The 19,455-nt window shown below is 35.9% G+C and overlaps 1 protein-coding gene across 11 annotated transcripts in view; it reads right to left on the bottom strand.

Moving 5' to 3' along the window:
- Window positions 1-3,688, bottom strand: part of LOC132368520 (sodium channel protein type 2 subunit alpha) — a 90,002-nt gene extending 86,314 nt beyond the window's left edge. For all 11 annotated transcript variants that reach the window (XM_059927195.1, XM_059927200.1, XM_059927203.1 and 8 more), the window contains exons 1-2: window positions 3,422-3,688; window positions 2,409-2,527 (exon numbers count right to left, since the gene is read on the bottom strand). In XM_059927195.1, coding sequence (XP_059783178.1) covers window positions 2,409-2,527; window positions 3,422-3,688 — 386 coding nt within the window. The remainder of the gene's footprint in view (window positions 1-2,408; window positions 2,528-3,421) is intronic.
- Window positions 3,689-19,455: the final 15,767 nt, after the last annotated feature.

The raw sequence follows: 19,455 nt of genomic DNA, 5'->3' as shown, positions 1-19,455 counted from the left end.
ATCAGTCTACCTGCCTTTTCTCATGTCTCTACTCCAAGGTGAGATATCTGAAATATAATATTTTAATTCAGGCAATCAGAGATTTTTAAGAATCTACTTTTTCTACGTTGGAAGAAATTTGTAACTATATGCCATTTGTAAGGTTCTGGGAGAGTCAACCGTTCAGTTTGGCAAATCTTAGATTTACCTGGCTGCCTTCACATTTCAACTTGCACCATTGCATGCCTCCTAACAACTTTGCCCCTTGGAGGTTTTCTTTTTTTCTGGGAAGCAAGTGCAAACCTTCAAATTCAAATTGTATCTTGATTCCTTAATAGCCCCCACCATAAACTCGGTCCTCAATGCCCAGAGTCTCTGATCAGAACTTCTAAAACTGCTCTCATCCTCTACCACTGGAAGTCTCTTTTCCCAGAGGGCGTTAAGTTAGGGTTCCTGGGTCTCCTAATACAGAATTTTTTGGAGTGGAGATCATAGATTTTCAAAAAAATATACTATCTCCCCACAAAAGTTTTAAAACAACAACAAAAACAACAAAAAATCCTGCCTTTTCCTTTAACATTGGGCTTTCTTAATTTTATTTCATCATTCAGTTTCAAGAAAAATAGATTTTTCTGACCTCTTCAAACCTTCCATTTTTTCACTTGTTTTGCATCTAATTATTTAACCTCTTGACTCATTTGTCACTTATTTATTCAATATGTACTCTCTCAGTATTTACTATGAACAGAGCATTGGGCTAAGTCTGAATTTTCCACATAACTTCATGTATAAATTGTGATTACATAGGGATGTACAATTATTTTTAAATATAATAAATAGTTTATGGAAAGATTTATTCAGTGCCCAGATTATAAATACTCAAACATAATAATGGACCATAATTTATAGTTCAAGAGACTCAAATCTAAATCTCAATTTTATTATTCATTCCTAAAGCTAACTCAAAGCATTTTTTCTCCCTGTACAACTGGGTTCTCTTACTTGAAAAACAGAGGTAAGGAATCATTATTGCTTAAAAAAAACTCAGAAGAAATTATTAAATGTTAAAACATGAAATTAAAGTATAAAATTAAAATATGTTGATGTCTACGCAAAACTGGGGGTGGGGTGGTGGAAAAGGAATGACCTAGAGGTTAAAAGGAAACTGAATTCCAGAATGCCACGCTTCTAAAGACATCATTTGCCACAATGCCAGGCAAGTCTGGGGACATGCTTTACAGCCCCTCCACCCAGAAATTAGATGACTTCCCTGTACCAAGCTTATCCCATCTCTTGAATTCCTTATCTTTTCTAATTCCCTACCGTATCTAATTCAAGTATTTTCTGGGCCTGCTAGAGGAAGTAAGTTTTTACTTTGTAAGCCTTAAAGCCAAGCCCTGGGCTGACCATGTTGTAAATTGCAGGCAATGACTCTTTCTAATTAGGAAACAAAATTTAAAGTTGTCCTACCTGAGACTTTGCTTAACTTTCAGTTTCCCCTTCCTTACCTCTGGTTCCTGATATATATCAGTTCCTCATCCCAAGGCTTCTGTGCGCTTCCTGTAAATGCCTCTGCCTAGCACAGCCAGTCTTGCAAACCTTTGCTTCCCTGGTTTTTCCAGGGCTGGCTGTCAGCCAGATCACTGTCCCTGGCCTGGAATAAAACTTCTCATTCACAACTACTCTATTTAACCTTCAGGAGTAAATCAAATCACCATCTCCCACCAAGGTGTCATCAATCCCATCTCTAGGAAGTAGATACTTCATGAGGAGAATGAAGCATGAAATGAGGATGTATATGGATAAATAGAAATTAAGCCTTGGGAAAGAGATCATTGTAGCAGGACCTGAGACTTGAATAAAACATAGGAACAAGTGACCCAAAAAAGTGACATTTGAAAGGCTAATGTGTATTCCATCACAATTATAAACATTTACTAACTCAAAGCTTTCAAATGCTAAAATGAAAAGCAGAAAGTAGTAAAATTCAGATCAAAAAGATATAAAATTGTATAATTCAGATTATGCATATATTTTCCAAATGTAAAGCAGTGAAGAAAATTAGCTCACAGAATTTACCCATTATATAAATAACCTTGTAAAATTTGAAGACTTATAAAAGGAGAGCCTGGTAATACTGTCAAAATTAATGAAGAAGTCTTGGATGTAGTAGGCAATTCAGAAGGGAGCAGAGGAGGAAAGAAGAAAGAAAGAAGTAGTAAGTCAGGGAAAGAAGAAATACTTGGAAGATGGGGCAAAGTGTTTCACTTACCTATGATCCCATTTTGCAATAATGCTAACTGTTGAGTAAGAGGGAAAAAAAAAGAAAGAGCACATAACATTGCCAACCACGCATATTTCTGAAAAATTCCCAACTCAGTAAGTCAAAGAGCAAAATCATATTAAATGACTATTTGAAAAAAGGATATGAATGTACCAAAATCTTAATAGCTAATTTTCTAATAGGGTTGAAGGGAGTTAAAATGTACAGGGCAGGGGTGGCACTGAATCGAGAGATTGCTTTCCCTTTATTCAATACTATAAACGTCTGAAAAAGAAAACAAACACATAAAACAGAATTTAGAATCTTAGTATTAAAATTAAGACCATTTTAAGAAAAAAGTGAGACAATTTTTTAGAAATATTGTCTTATAAAATAATATAATAATATACTAATTACCAACATATGACATGATGCTACGAACTTTCTCTTTCTGAGCCCTATAAACTCTCCTAAATTTGGTAAGTGATATGAGGATTTAAAGAACATAACGAAAATCTGTAGTCACTGCCATAGGAATACTTAGCATCCTTATCAAGTTTTAATATCAGTATTTTAAAACTAATTATAATTCACAAAGAGCTCAAAAATGAGGCTTTGATTACTTTTTCAGTTAGATAAAAATTTTCTCAGAGGAACTTCAGGGTATTCCAGAGGTGTTGTTTGATCACACTCTTTTTTGGTCATTTAAAAGCCACCTGCTTTTATTTCTTCTGGGGGGAGCCATGGAATGGGCAAAGTTTATGGTGTGAAGGAATAAACCTGCTGAAAATCAAAGTACCTTATGTAGAGCTAGATATTGTAAAGAGGAATTTGGATACTACTCCTGGAAATATTATTTTTAATGCATAAAAAAATATACTCCTTGTCTTAACTTTCTGTTTCACCACACTGTAAGGTGAACAGACTTTTGCCCTTCCTCATTTCCCCACTGCAGGATGCCCCTTCAGTTCTCTCCCTGTCCTGGACATGGGTTCAAATGAGTGCTTCCAAAAGGCTTCTAGGGTAATGGGGCCATTACATGGTCAAGCCCACCTAGTACCCTAATGATACTTCAGACAGAGGGGAGGAGGCGCGACATTCTTCACGTGACATCCCTGGCACTAGCCTGGAAGCAATTAGGAAGTAGGGGAAATAAAGGCAACTTGACTAAGAACTCACTTTCTTATTGATGTAGTAGGGGTCCAGGTCCTCCAGGGGCTCTGACACCATCTCTGGAGGAATGTCTCCATAAATAAATGGAAGGGATTTTCCTGCTTCCAAGTCACTATTTGGCTTTGGGCCATTTTCATCATCTTCATCCTTGCGTTCTTGTTTGGGTCTCTTAGCTTTCTCTTCTGCAATGCGTTGTTCAATAGCAGCAAGGGATTCCCTGGTAAAGAAGCGGAAGCTGTCAGGTCCTGGCGGTACCAGCACTGATTGTGCCATCTTTTCATCCTGCTCCTTTAATCACTGTTTAGCTCCTTGCATAAGAAAGTGCTATGGAAACGAGAGAGAGAGAGAGAGAGAGAGAGAGAGAGGAAAAAAAAAAAAAAGCAACTGTCATTAGGATAAAATGTGACTGTGGCCAATTACATGATACTGAGATAAAATATATAAACCAAGCTATCTGTAATATTTTACTAAGGAAGCTGCACTTGGCATTCGGGGGATTCTCCTGCATGCATTCATCTGCTTGCATGGAGATCTATCTTTCACATTCAGTAGGTGTCTATGAGGTAATCTAATCTCCCACTCCCAAAATGTTTTAAGTGAAAATATCCAACTCAGAGCTCAGAAATGGAGAATACTGGTTTGTGCTTGCTGTTTCACTTGTGTGAATATTTTGGCAGCCATCTTTTTCAGCATCCCTTCTGAAAAAAATATCCGAGATCCATAACAAGAGATGAATAATGATCAAAAATTGTAGAACCTGGGCTGTGCGAAGATCTTGCATGTATCTCTCCATTTTTTTCCATGTTCCCTTTGGCCTACTTTTCCACCTCAAAGAGCTTATTCAAAATCAACGCACCTGGTAAAGAGCTCTGGAAATCCTGAAATGCCAGGCTGTGGAAACATAGGTAGATACTGCTTGAAAGCAAGGGAGCGGGAAGGAGCAGGGAATGCCGGATTGCATTTGGAACTGCTCGGAAGCTGCACAGGAAGGGACCCAGCTCCTGCCAAACCAGGCAGGAAGTCACCCACGTCAAGAGGTCTGGAGCTTGGACCCCCTGGTTTAGCAACCTGCTGCTAGCTAGTGTAATTGCCTCTTAAATTAACAAATTTGCAGTACCTTAGGAAATACTGTAGAGATAGCTCATTTTCTCAAACAGTGCCCATTTCTTAAGAATCCACGTAGCAGATTTGGACTTGAAAAAAATAATAAGTTTAAGATAGTTTATCTTTTACATGAACTCCTATTATGCTTGTCTTTGTGATAACATAAATGGAGTTTTACTATATTCTAATCATATTTTACTGGACTAACATATATAGCTCAAGAGAGCACACCAATCATTTCAAACGTTATCTCTGAATCAGTGGCAAGAGTTTCTATGCTTTTTGAAATAATACAACCAAAATCTTGACTCCTGAATGCCATCCATATACAATCACTTATCTATTTTTCCTTCTTTTTAAAATATCAATCCATTTTAACCCTTACCCTACAGGAATGAGAATTGCCATTTAATTATATGAGTTGCATTTTCTAAAAGTAAAATTCATTCACATCCAGATCATTTCTGCAGATATGCTAGATCAAACAGGGAAATCTAAAATAACATAAGTTACTGTACCATTTCCACATTTTTTTTTTTTGAAGTAGACCAGGACCTTTCAGCCAGCAGCTAGAAGACTGCCCTCTCAGTATCACAGTGCCTCCAATACATCCCTCATTTTCCTCTCCCATCCCCAGAGACCCTTATGCCTAGTGACAGGCATAGGCATGAAGAAGGTCCCTGCACACTTCAGGGAGGAACCTGCCATGCCTGGATGTTCTAATAGAAGAGACATGCTAAAACATGCAGACAGCAGCTTCAAAATGAAAGTGGTCCTCTGCAGATTCCCCCAAGGATTCTACTGTAAAGGTAAAGAAGCATCACAGAGAATAAGCATAATAAGAATATTAAAACATTACCCCTGCAGAATCTTTTACACCCAGAGTTTAGGATTGATAAGCTGGCACCAAGAAGACTGCAGCTAAAATTCCATCATGCTTTTTTTCTTTTTTTCATTTTTTTTTTAATTCTCCTTCAAAGACCACACCTAACTTCCTGTGAAAGGATTCTGGTAACTGAAGTAAGAACAGGCATTTCCTGTGCGGGGACTACAAAATGGCATTATTATAACTACCACTAGAGGGCGGGGGAACTGTGAAGAGAAAACCCTCAGTGTACACACAGAAGCATGTTTGAAGCAGCCCAAAGCTCTCAGTAATGGAGCTCTAATCTTCTACAAGCTTTTCTTAGAACAGAACATTAAGACTTAGCTGGTTTGAATTACTAATTTTGTTAATTGATAATGCTTCCATTCATGCTTTTTATTTGCTAAGCCAAATTGAATCGACACAAATAATTCAAAGTAAAAAGAAAGTAAATAAAGAAGGGTTAAAAATAAAAACTCATAAAACAGCAATTATATTAATGAAAGCCTTACATACATGAGCTTTAACATTAGCCTCAGCCCCAGAGTATCTGAACTCCAATAAAGGGGTTTGATTGTTCAACAAAGAGGTGGCCTTTGCGCTATCTAAGTTATCTTTCCCTAGAAATAAAACTAAACTAATGGGACACCAATATTATTTTATCTCTAATTTAAGTGGCTGAAAAGCAACCAGAAAAAAAATGAAAGCCAGTGAGATACTAAATGCCAATACTTAGATTAATAACATAGTTAAGATTTGCAGGCTAACTATGTGCCAGTCACTGACCGGGCTGAGTCTGCATGCACTGTATCATTTCATCCTCCCCGTAACCCCATCAGATAAAGGCTTCCATGATCCTTATTTGAAAACTGAAGAAAGGAAGTACACTGAGGTTAGGAAAAGTTACCTAAGATCACACAGGCAGGATTCAAACTCAAAATCTGTAAGCTTTATTCAGCCATAAACAAAACAAAAACAAAAAATAAAAACACCTGCTCATGTAACTAAATCCTAAAATAAAGATTAAATAAAAATCAGTAAGTGGCATCAATTATAATCAGAAACAGTCATAATTATTAAGTCAATATATTTTTTACATATTTTCTAGCTTCACCATTTTCATTAGAAAAGGTATTTGATTGAAACAAGCAAGAATAAGATATAGCCAAAAAGAATTTTTAAATTCATTCTAGCATGTCTGTTTTGGTTATAGAAGCAAAAGAATGACCCAAAGTGGCTTAGGTAAGAGAAAGAAAGAAAGAGGAAGGAAGAAAGAGGAAGAAAGAAAAGAAAGAAGGAAAGAAAGAAAGAAAGAAAGAAAGAAAGAAAGAAAGAAAGAAAGAAAAAGGAAAGAAAGAAAGAAGGAAAGAGAGAGAAAGAAAGAAAGAAAGAGAAAGAAAGAAAAAGAAAAGGAGGAAGGGAGGAAGGGAGAAAAAAAAAAGAAAGAAAGGAAAGCAACATGGGAATTCATTGTCAAGGTTTATTGTTTAGGGCTAGCTATAGGCATGCCCAATTGATGTTACCAGCACCTAGTCATACTGCATCCTTTGGCTCTGACTTCTATGGTGATAGCTTTTCGTTCCTCATTGTAGTAAGATGCTATAGCATCTCTGGCCTCCCAATCTCCCAGATTTAAATCCAATTGGAACAAAGACCCAGAAAAACTCTCACCACATCTCACTGGCTTCAGTTGGGTCACATGCTCATTCTGAAGTAATCAGGCTGTCCAGGGTGATGCCATGCTTTGTGCTTTGATTGGCTTCTCCTAAGCCAATGTCTCATCCTGGACTAGGGAGGAAATCCTACTTGAAACCTATGAACAGTCAGGGTTGTGGTGGTGGCACAGAAACATTCCTCAAATGCAGAGCTTGGGTGCTATTACTGGAATAAAAGGGGATTGATGCTGGTCAACCAAAACAAGCAAGCAAGCCAGCATGCAGTCTAGTCACACAGTGGTCATATTTGCAGTGCCTCAATACTCAAGAGAGTAACTCTCTTCCTCTCTCTCTCTCTTTATATGTATAAATATGGAGAGTGCAGAGAGTATATATATATATACATATATAGCATATTTTCTAGTGTTATCATTTTCATTAGGAAAATTTTCATTGTCTTCCATGTATACCATCTTAAAGACTTAGAAACCAGGCACGATATTTAGAAGATTACTTCCTCAAAGTAAGGTGTCCTACTGTAATAAAGTACTTTACAAATCTCTATGATGAGCTTTAACTTCATTTATCAAATGAACACAAGCATAATTCAAAGATATTTCAGGTTTGGTTCCAGACCACTGCAATAAAGTAAGTTACAGGAATTCTTTGGTTTCCCAGTGCATATAAAAGTTGTGTTTACACTATACTTCAGTGTAAGTGTGCAATAGTATTATGTCTAAAAAATGTACAGACCTTAAAGTTACTTTATTGCCAAAAAATGCTAAAAATTCGAAGCATCTGAGCCTTCAGTGAGTCATAATCTTTTTGCAATAGTAACATCAAAGACCACTGATCATAGATCACCATAACAAATATAATAATAATTAAAATGTTTGAAATATTTTGATAATTACCAAAGTGTGACACAGAGACAGGAAGTGACTAAAGGCTGTTGGAAAAATGGTGATAATAGACTTGCTCAACACAGGGTGGCTGCAAACTTTCAATTTGTAAAAAGCACAATAAATCAAAGTGCAATTAAAAAAAAACAAGGTATGCCTGTATCTACATATTCTGGTCTTACTTTACAGATGTGCTCAACAATAGGCTAACTTGTTATACAAAAGATTCTAATTCAAAAAATAAACTAAGGAGTAAAAATATACAAAGTGTTTTGCCAAACATTTTGTGGGGAGGGGGCGAGATTAACATACACAGTGCTTATTTTTTGCCAGGCACTATTTTAAGAACTATAAAACCATTTAATTCTTAAAACAACCTGATGAAGTAGATATTGTGATCATCCTTACTTAAAACATAAGGAAACTGGGGTACCAAGAAGTTAAATAATTTGAAAGATGCATAAGCTCTCACAGCTGGAAGTATAGTCAGGATTTGAACCCATGCTCTCTGGCTACAGAATCCATGTTCTAACCATCATACAATGCTTCTTAAGTCTTTTTCAGGAATCACTCAGTATCAGGAACACACCAAGATATGTGCATTTACATTAATTGTAGGGTCACCCCTTTCTCTCCCATTGATCCTAGCCAGTGAATGTGTCTTAGGATATTTAAAATGGTGAACACAAAATATTTTACCAAACATCCAAGACACACAATGAACAACACCTGACTATTTTTTACGTCTCAAAATGTCTTTTGTAAAATATAGATAAGAATCATAGTCTCTTGTTTCTGATTTCCCAGGATGATGTTTTCAGAAGTCACGCATATTAGTTTTTCTTGCATTTGCCCTGACCCTTGTTAACATTATGCTGACATTTTATGAGAATGCTAAATGACATACGTTACATGGTTTTTAAATTTCATTCAGTTGTACTACTTTTCAGACAGAAGATTTTGTATTACAACTTTTAAGGCCAGACACTATATTTGGAAGACCCATAAATAATGGGAAAGGCAAGCAATATTATTTTAAGTGGTTGGAAAGAATATTAAGAATTGGATTTCTAAATTCCAATGACATTTCTGTTTCCCTTTCGATGTCTTCTTTTTTAAAAATTTGTCTCACTTATAAAAGAGGAACATTAATTTTCTAAATTAAAATATAAAAGAAAAATTAACGATATAATTACACATGCTGATATCTACAAAAAGTTGTATTACAGTGATATGAAAGAGCAATAACAAAACAAAGAAATAATAAATAGAATATGACTCAATTCCTTTCCACAAAGAGTCACATTTATATTAATAAGTACTCTAAAATTAAATTTATACTAAGAAAATTGTTGGCTTATTACATTTTATGGATAAGGAAATAACTATAAAATAGTTTATATTATAATTGATGATTGTGGATAAGTGCTCAAAAAACTTAGAGGATTTTGTACCTAAGAGTTAAGAAAGCTGAGAAAGACTAAGGAATATCTTTTTCTGAAAGTGATCTTTTAATCCTATTTTACAATTGTAATTTTTAATTTTCTTCAGCACATTAAAGTAATACTGGAAACATAAGCTAAGGAAAGATTTGCTAAGTATTACCTGGAGATTTATTTTCTGTATTTTCTAGTTTCCTTAATCTATAGGTTTGACTCTATTTTCTCATGAACTTTTTGATTGTCACTTACTGTGTTTTTGCATATCCTTTTTTCTTTAACCTTGATCCACTAGCTCATTTCCATAACTAACAATTTCCGTAAGAGTGAGAAAGTTCTGAACTACCAGACTTACATGTTTTCTCACTACAGATTAGAAAAAGAGCATAACAGAAAATAAAAGACATATGCTCAGTACGTACTGTTCAGATAAAATGTCATTTTTCTTTAAATGCTAGTTTTACTTACAACACTTTTTAGAAACCTTATTTTCAATATTTTATAATCATATGATATTTGTTGAGCAATATTCTTTATAAAAGTATAGATATTCCTTTAAATGACTGTTATGTTTTTAAACACATTTTGTTTTTCTTTAACAGAGATGTACTCCAATGCTATCGTGATCCCTGGGAAATATCATTCAAGGTAACAATAATCACTTTCATCAAATTTCCTGGGAAAAAATAAATTTTATATGAAATATGCCTCCAGTTTTATACAAGCATTTTCATTTTATTGCAGGTAGGGTGGCAACTTGTTTCTACATCCTTTCTTTATCTTCAGATATATTAAATGCATGTTCACATCCGTGAAATACTTCAACCCTGTCAAAATGACTTATCAACTGGAAGTTCACCTCTAATCTGATTACATACTAGTTTGTTTTTGATGGATCGATCATACTAGAATCGTTGAATTCTACTTCTGGATCTTAAGAGTCAACTAATGAAGGAAATTTCCTAAGGTGTGGTCCTCCCCATGAGAGTGAGACATTTCCATGTTCTCCAAAGGCTTGAATATTTCCAGCTCAGTTTTCTTCCTTCCTTCTGTTTCACTAAGGATTGCTACCTAAAACTGTCCCCCTCAGCCCTCATCCTTTTTTATAGGGGAGAAAAAAGTGGCCTCTAACCTCATAAGTGTGATAGTAAATCTGAATGTCTGGGCATCTTCCCCAGGAGAGAACAATCAGGCAGAGCCAGGAGCAGGTCTTTGGAATGAAAAATAATACTCAAAAGATAGCTACATTCTAAAGTGTCCTAGATACAAAATTTGTTCATGCCTGTGTGTGTGTGTGTGTGCGTGCGCATGTGTGTGCCTCAGAGAGACAGAGAACTAGAAATGAGAATGAGCGCGTAAGAGACCACGGATTTGTTTCTTCACATCATGTTAGCATGACCTAAATTCTGGCACTCTACCTGGTTCTTGCTATTAGTTGCCACATTTAATTCTTCTAATATTTTGTGAAGGAAGTAGTATTGTGGTCACTTTTCTAATGTGATGGTGATCCAGGCTTACATAGGCTGTGTAACCTGACATGGTCACACAGAGCCAGCATTTAAACTCACATGTGTCTGATTTCAAATTCAAAAATACTTCATTGTCCCATTTTGCCTCAGGAGTGAGAAATGTACCACTGATACACAAGTTGAAAAGGATAATGTGAAATAAGTCTGATTTTTTAAGTCACTGGATCCCCATCTATAGCTAAGATGTTTGTAGGGTACACTAAGCCCACTGCTATTAAGCAAACTGGTGACCCACTAGGGTAACTCAGTTTCCCCTTCATAATCTTGCTATTGTGGGGTTTGCTTGACTTCCGCTGGAATAAGCTTTAAACTCTCTGAACCTCAGTGTTCTAATCAGTAGACATGAAGGCTCATTTTGAGTTTTATGAAATAAATTTATAAGAACAAACTAAGCACTATGACTGGAACATAGTAGATGCTTAGTAAATGCTGGCTTCTTTTCCTTTTTTCAGAGATACCTTAGTGCCGTTGTTTGTCATTTGAACTTTTTATTAAAGTTATTTCTGTAAAGTTTCTCTCTCCATTACCCCATCTTCCTTATCTTATCCCATTTTTGTTTGTGGTTTCAAGTGTCCAGCATAGTACTCACCTGAGATAAACCGTTCAGTAAATCATTGATGAATTAACAGTCGTAACCCTATATTTATTCAGGAGCTTTCTTGGTCTTTTTACTGAGTACACTTTCTTTCCTTTTTGGGATAATTTATGTGTCATGACACCAACTAATTCTAGGTTTCTGATTTTGTGGTCGTTGTTTCAGTTATATAGAACTTTATACTTGACTGCATACATTTATGGCACCTCTATAGTTTGAGCTGACCTCACCTTTCCTAATACGTGCCCTTAACCTAAAGTCAGATTACTATCGTCACTGCCTCTCCTCTCCATCACACATGCACACACCACACACATGTGCACATATACACAGATATGTTTGTTTCTGTTTCTCTAGCTTATTTCACCAGCCCAGAAAGTTCAACATTCATGTATTTGCTTTTCACAATCTTATCAATTCTTCACAAGCCATTGTTGTGGAAAACGTTAAGAAATTTCTTCTTCATTTTCTGAATTTCCGCTATATTTATGGTAGAAAAATAGTGCAGTATTTACCTCTTAAGGCATACCTCTACATACATTTTCCTTTGCTTTAATTTGTCCCTAAATTACTACTTCTAGGTCAGTTTTAATGAAACTAGAGCCTTACATTTGTCATCCTCATCCAAGTATCGTCAAGGATTCTCCATTACCATCCACACAAAGTACAAATTCCCCTGCCTGACATTTAAAGGACGCTCCAAATTTTCTTTCAAGTCTGACATCCTGTCAACCCCTACCCCTACCTGTTGTAAAGACAAAATAATTTGTTCAAGTTTTCCTAAACTTGCACTGTGATCTCTGTATCTTCACTTCCAAGCAATTGTTTATGCTGTTTTCACGACCTGACGTTCACTATATTACCAATCCAACCTGATGAGACCAATAGCAGCTTTAAATCTCAAATATTGCATGTTCCATAAATACTTCCACATCCTTCCATCCTGTTATGTCCTTCACTTTTTTGAGCTAAATAACACTTGTTTTTTACACACTATTTGTTGTATTTATGTAACTGCCTTGAGGTAAGTGTATGATGTCCTCCTCTTTGTAACTCTTGAAGTTCATAAAGCAATACCTTGCACAAAGTAGATACCCAATAAAAGAACTGAATAACAAAAGATCTCAGAGAGACAGTATTGAAAAAGCTGTGATGTTGAAGGTGGCCTGGATGTACAACAGGCTCTTGTGACTCAAGAGAACAGATCTAAGATGCATGTGAATGTCATAGGAAAAAAACTGTTTCGATATAAATAATAATGTTCAAATTCTTAGACCTGCATAAAGCAAAACAGCTACTCTTTAATAAGAAGTAACTCTCAGTTACCAGAGATATTCAAGCTGATACTGTAGAAAGGATGCTTGTCTGGGCAAATAATTGGAATATATAATTCCAAAAATATTTCCAACCTCCAGATTGTATGATTGCCTAAAAAGCAGAGCACCAAATTATCTTTTACTAAAGTAAAAAAATGAAGACAAAATTAAATTAATTATTATGGTCTTTTACATAAATTCTGGATTAGAGATAACTCAACATCCAGAAGATTGTGATAAAATATTTTGTCTCCCCGATCAGTGGTTGCCGCTGCTTGGTAATGAGCAGCATGAGGGCAGGGAGCTTATCTGGACCTGCTAAGCACACCTTCTTCTCCAGTGCTTATTGTATCATGTGGTTTCTCCATAAATATGCGGAACTGAATTAAAAATGAGACTTAATTTGCATTTGCATAACTAGACCGAAAGAGGTCAGAAAGAAGACACAGTAAAAAAGAATCTTAACAAAATCTGGCTTGTTTTAAAAATACAATCAATTACTGCTTCTTGGAATGCAATAAGAAAACACTGAAAAGCAATGGTAGAAGTTTTTCTTGCCTCTTTTTAGGATAAAGAATGAATCTATTTGTCTTTGTTGAGTTCACATTGTAAAAAATATATTTTCAGCAAATATGTGAAAATATGTGCCCAGATACATGTCTTCCTTTTAAAAATTAGTTACCTTGGAGGTCCAGGCACTTAAGCCAAGAGGGTTATGGCTCTAGATAGTTTGGGATTTCCTTCTTTTGGGGTTGTTGCTTATTCTCTAGGGAGCTAATTTAAGGTTCTTTTTTTTCTCACCAAACTTTTTTGGCACTCATCTTCTAGTTACACTTGATTTATGCAACATCACTCATTTTGAGGAGCTCTAACTGACTTACAATTATTTGGTGTACACCAGGCTTCTGAAGAAAAGGCAGTAACTTTGGAGCCAGACAGAACTAGTTTGCATCCTTACTCTCCTACTTTCTAGCTGTGGTTCTTTGAACAAAGTACTTGGATTATAGTGAGGATTGAAGAAGATAAGTAAATTACCCAGCACACACAGAAGATGCTACTTATTCCATTTTTTTCCTATACCCGTCAAGTTCTTTTTTTTTTAAACATCTTTATTGGTGTGTAATTGCTTTACAATGTTGTATTAGTTTCTGCTGTATAACAAAGTGAATCAGCTATATGTATACATATATCCCCATATCCCCTCCCTCTTGCGTCTCCCTCCCACCCTCCCTATCCCACCCCTCTAGGTGGTCACAAAGCACCAAGCTGATCTCCCTGTGCTATGCGGCTGCTTCCCACTAGCTAACTCTTTTACATTTGGTAGTGTATATATGTCCATGCCACTCTCTCACTTCGTCCCAGCTTACCCTTCCCCCTCCCCGTGTCCTCAAGTCCATTCTCTACGTCTGCGTCTTTATTCCTGTCCTGCCCCTAGGTTCTTCAGAACCTTTTCTTTTTTTTTTAGATTCCAAATGTATGTGTTAGCATACGGTATTTGTTTTTCTCTTTCTGACTTACTTCACTCTGTATGACAGACTCTAGGACCCCTTCAAGTTCTTACAAATAACACCGTATGAAGCAGAATAAATAAGACTAAATATAAAGCTAGAAGTCTGATCTTTTGCAATTTACAATCCAGTTTATCATTGAACAAAAAAATTTTTAAGCGCTCACTAAAAACCAGCATTCTTCCAGATGCTTACAGACAAATCTCTGCCCTCATGAAGCTTATATTTTATGTATCCTAGAACTACAGATTATGTACAAGAAAATTAATTACAGAATATAGCAGGTGGTGGTAATTATTATGGAAAAAGATAATGTAGGAAAGAGAGAGAGAGAAAAAAAAGACAGGGTAGAGAGTGAGGGAGAAGAAGGGTGTGTTGTAATTTGAAATAGAGTGGTCAAGGAAAGTCTTGCTGAGGAAGTAACATTCAAGCAAAATCCCTGAAGGACTCAGAGAAGCCAGCCACGTCATGAGCCTTCCTGGATGACAGGGTTGCAAGCAAAGCAAACGCATCGAAAGAGTTGCAGAAAGGTATTCAGGTTTGGAAAGGTCTAAAGAAAGGTAAATAACATTGAAAGAATGAAATGACCATGCAAAGCAACACGTATCAACAGGAAGGAGAAAGTGGAGCAGGTAGCAGGGACAGTGAGTACAGCAGCAGATGCTGCCAGCCTCAGTTAGGCCCGCCATCTGCTTTCCCAGCAGTTTCACCAGGGACACCTGTGACATAAATGTCAAGATCAGAGCCCAAGCCAGAACCTGAGAAGCAACAATCATACCAGAAATGAAGGAAAGCTCACTGCCACTCAATGTCCTCAGCCTGAGCACAAAAGGGGGATGTTAAAAGCAGGATAGCCATGCCCGGTGGCTCAGAAAATTCTAAACTGGATGGCCGTCTGCAGAGTGGACCCAAGAACCACCTTATGGATAGATACGGAGTATACAGGAGCCAAATTTAGCAGCTAGAAGCAGCTCAACATCAGAGAAGCAGGCAAAGCAAAATGTTGCCTATCCTTGATGCCTAGAAATATTTGTTGAAATTTTAAAAGATTAGAAAAGGGATATTCTTTTGGGACCGTGATGCAGTTTTAAAATAGACCAATTAAAAGATATAGCACCAATTAAAATCACAGCTGTGAAACAGGTATTGCTTACAAAACTTTTTGTTTGTTTTTGTGTATGAAAAGTGTGCTGCTAATGCATTTGTCTATTCAACATGGTGGCAGCTATCTTCACTAGCATATTCCCTGGCTTCTAATCACTCCTAATACATTTTAGAGAGAACAAAAAGAGAATTAGCCACTCTTCCCTCAAGCCTTAAGGGCTCCTTCCTGCCTCTCTCCCTCCCTCCCTTCTCTCTCTCTCTCTTTCTTTATTTCTATTTCTTCTTTCTTTTCCCCCGCTCTTTAGAACAAGGATAACTCCTTTCCTGATCAAATCCATAATGTTGTTGTTGGGATGAAATCAGATTATTTAAAGTAAACCATTTTTTGAACTGTAGAGCCCTATAACATTGTTTATTCATTTTATTATTTTTCTTCATATTATTAAAACATTAAATTTGCCTGTAGAAATGAATGGAGAAAGGGTATTTTAAACAAAAAGAAATGACCACTTACGTTCTATGTTTAAAAGTTTCCCTACATAACGCCATGTATGTGAATTATAAAAGTATGGTTAGAACTCATAAGATGGTTAGATTTTGAACAGCTCTCTATCCATGCACATAGATGCAGAAGCCCACATATGTCAGGTCACATGAGTTCCCTCCCACCATATTGCTGTACCAGTTTCATCTGCAAACTAAAACAGGAAAAATAGCAAGCTTAAAAGGGGAAAAGGGCAAAAGCCTCAGGAAAACATACCGCCTCTCCCCAATAAAGTGATCATTTGTCTTCTACATATTCATTTCCAGGCTCATACTCATGAATGACATTTCCCATTTATTTTTCTCACTCCCAACCAAAATCTACTGAAATCATTAAAAGCAAGGACCAGTCTGTAAAAGCAGCCTCATCACTTGGAAATTATCAAAGGGCAAGAAATGACACACATTTTTTAAAAAGTTCGAATCATGATCACAAATTGCAAACTGAATTTTCTTTTGGTTTCTCATAAAAGATACAGAGAGAGAGAGAGAGAGAATGGTTTGAGTTCTATAGAGAAAATGTTCTTCCAAATAAAAGAATTTGCAAATTAGAAGATATGATTTATATTTAGAATTAAACCCCTACTTTCTTTATGGCACTGAGCAAATTCTTTTCCTTGTATTGGCACCATAACCAATGCTAATTAAAATCATAGGTTTTGTGTTTGGAAGGGGGCCTCCCAAGAGATCATTTAGTCAGACTACTTATATTCATTAAGGATTGAACTAAAATCAGAGACAGATGGCTTTGTCTCAGATCTCAGAACAGAGATTTCTCAATTTTCCTTGGTTGTCTATTCAACTCTTTAATCACCATCTAACTTACTCTTTAGTTATAATCTGTTAATATTAACGTTATCCAGACTATTTCTGCTAGTGTTTCATTGGATGGAAATGGAAGCACCATACACATCCCAGTACGGGATTTATCAGGGTGAAATTGCCAAAACATTTATTTAGCATTCTTTTTATTGACATTGAAAGGATATTACCTATTAGTTCAACCAAGGTACAGTGACTCAATAACAACTGTAGTAAAATAAAAACACTGGCTGATGGTGGGTTGATCCCTATAATTCTAAGCCTTTAGTCTGCTTTTCTGCCCATTCTCTTCCCCAATTCTTCTGAAGAAAATGTAAATTTGATTAATCAGGTCCTGAGACAACATTATAGTTAAAAGACATAAACACACAGACTTTTAACATGTTATAGTCTGTCATTCAGTATAGAACACTTTCTAATTTTCCTTATGATTTCTTTGATTCATGGATTGACCTAAAAGTGAGTTGCTTAATTTTTCAAAAAAAAAGGACTTTTTCTAGATGCCTTATTGTTATTGGTTTCTAACTTAATTCCATTGTAGCCAAATAATCAAATAGATTGAGACTTATTTTATGGCCCAGCATATGATCTTTGGTGAAAGTTCCATGTGCACTTGAAAAGAATGTATACTCTGTAGTTGATTGTAATATTCTATAACTGTCAATTTGAGCCTCATGTTTGATAATTGATAATACTATTTGTCTCCTATGTCCTTACAGGTTTTTTTCTACTTGTTTTATCAACTACTGAAAGAAGACTGTTAAAATCTCTAAAAATAATTGTGCATTTGTCTATTTCTCACTTTAGTTCTGTCAATTTTTTCTTCTGTTTTAGAATGTTATGATTTTGTCATACACATTTAAGAATGCTATGTCTCGTTACAAATCTGACCTTTTATCTCAATGAAATGACCATTTTTATCTGTATTAATATTCCTTGTCTTGAAGTCTACTTTATTTGATATTAATATAGACATTTCAGCTTTCTTTTGCTTAGTGTTTACATGCTATATCTTTTGCCATTCTTTTACTTTCAACCCGTCTGTATTTTTATACTTAAAATGTGTCTCTTAAAAACAGCATATCATTGGATCTTGTTTTTTATCCAGTCTGCTGAGAATCTCAAGAGAAGCAAAAAAACCTATACAGGAATGTTCATAGCACCTTTTTCATAATAGCTAAAACTCAGAAACAACTCAAATGTCCATCAATAGGTTAATGAAAAATAAATAAAGATGTATTTATCCAATGGAGTACTACTTGACAAAATGTTATGAACTACTTATATATGCAACAAAATGTCTGAATCTAAAAAAAACATTGTGTTGCATGAAAGAAGCCAAGAAAAAAACACCACATACTTTACAGTTTCATTTATGTAAAGTTTTTGAGCAGGCAAAACTAAGATATGGTGATAGAAATCAGAACAGTGTTTGTCTCTGGAGGCAGAAGGAATTGACCGGGAAAGGGCATTGGGGATGTTCTGGGCATAGAGATGTTCTACATCTTGATCAAGATGGTGGTTACACAAGGAATACATTTGTCAAGACTCAAGCTAATTCATATTTTATGCAAATTATACTTCAACTAAAGAAAATGGGATGAGCCCAAGCTCTACTGCCTTTCTTCTACATCCTGTTTTCCAGTAAGTCTGTGTGACTACACCAAGCCAGACCTGGGTGAGCTGAGGCAAGCTAACCATCTTTGTTCACTCTCTTGCTGACCCTCTTTCAGCTGATAGAGTGTTTCTATCAGGTATCTTCAATTTACTCTCTCCATGTGGTCGAGATAAGAATATAAGCTCCTCTGACATGGATTCACACTTTAAAGGGAAGTACAAGCCAATTATGCATCTAAGATAATTAGCTCTAAGATAATTGGGAGTTGGCTCTTTTTGGTCTTTGATCATATCACTGTCAATCTTCCTTGCCTCCCCAGCCCCACCCAAAGAATTTGAAACCTAATTTAGCCCAAATAAATACATGGAAATTTAAATGACAGTACTGAGTCCAGTAACAGCATAAGAGAAAAATGTACAAAAACAATACAGTTAACAAGTTGATTTGTTTGTGACAGATTTTTTTTAATTTAACAAAATGTTTGTATATATGTTATATTTATCACTTACAACAACCCTAGGAGGTAGATCAGGGAGGTATGAATAACTTCATCTAATAGATGAAGAAGCTAAAGTTTTTAGTCGGTTATATCACTGGCCACAGCAAATACACAACAGATGCAAGAGTGCAACTTACATATTTTGACTCTCCCCCCAAAAGATTTCATTTTATATCCTTCGCTGTTTATAAAAGGTTAAAGGCATTGAGGGCTGAAGTGATAAACAAAAGCTTCTTAGGTGAGGTGGAACTTAGGCTAAGCTTTAAAAGCTGTACCAGAAGAAGAGGACATTCCTATGGGAAGGGAAATCATAATCAAAGGCTCAGCCCTAAGCAGGGCTTGGCTCTGACCTACAAGAGAAAACAAGACAGGTCAGGGCAATAGCAAATGAAAAGATCAATTGAACTGAAGTGGAAGTTCTTGCCTACATCAAATTGCAGATCTAATCAGGGAAGGATATTAGAGGCAAGAGCGGGGAAGGTGTCAAATAGAATGCCAAAGGTCAGTGCAATTTGCTGAAGTTTTTAAGAAGGAAAATGAA

This window comes from Balaenoptera ricei, chromosome 7 (assembly GCF_028023285.1).
Source record: "Balaenoptera ricei isolate mBalRic1 chromosome 7, mBalRic1.hap2, whole genome shotgun sequence".
NCBI lineage: Eukaryota > Metazoa > Chordata > Mammalia > Artiodactyla > Balaenopteridae > Balaenoptera > Balaenoptera ricei.
The sequence above is the reverse complement of the archived record's forward strand: the minus strand, read 5'-3'. Positions and strand labels throughout refer to the sequence as shown.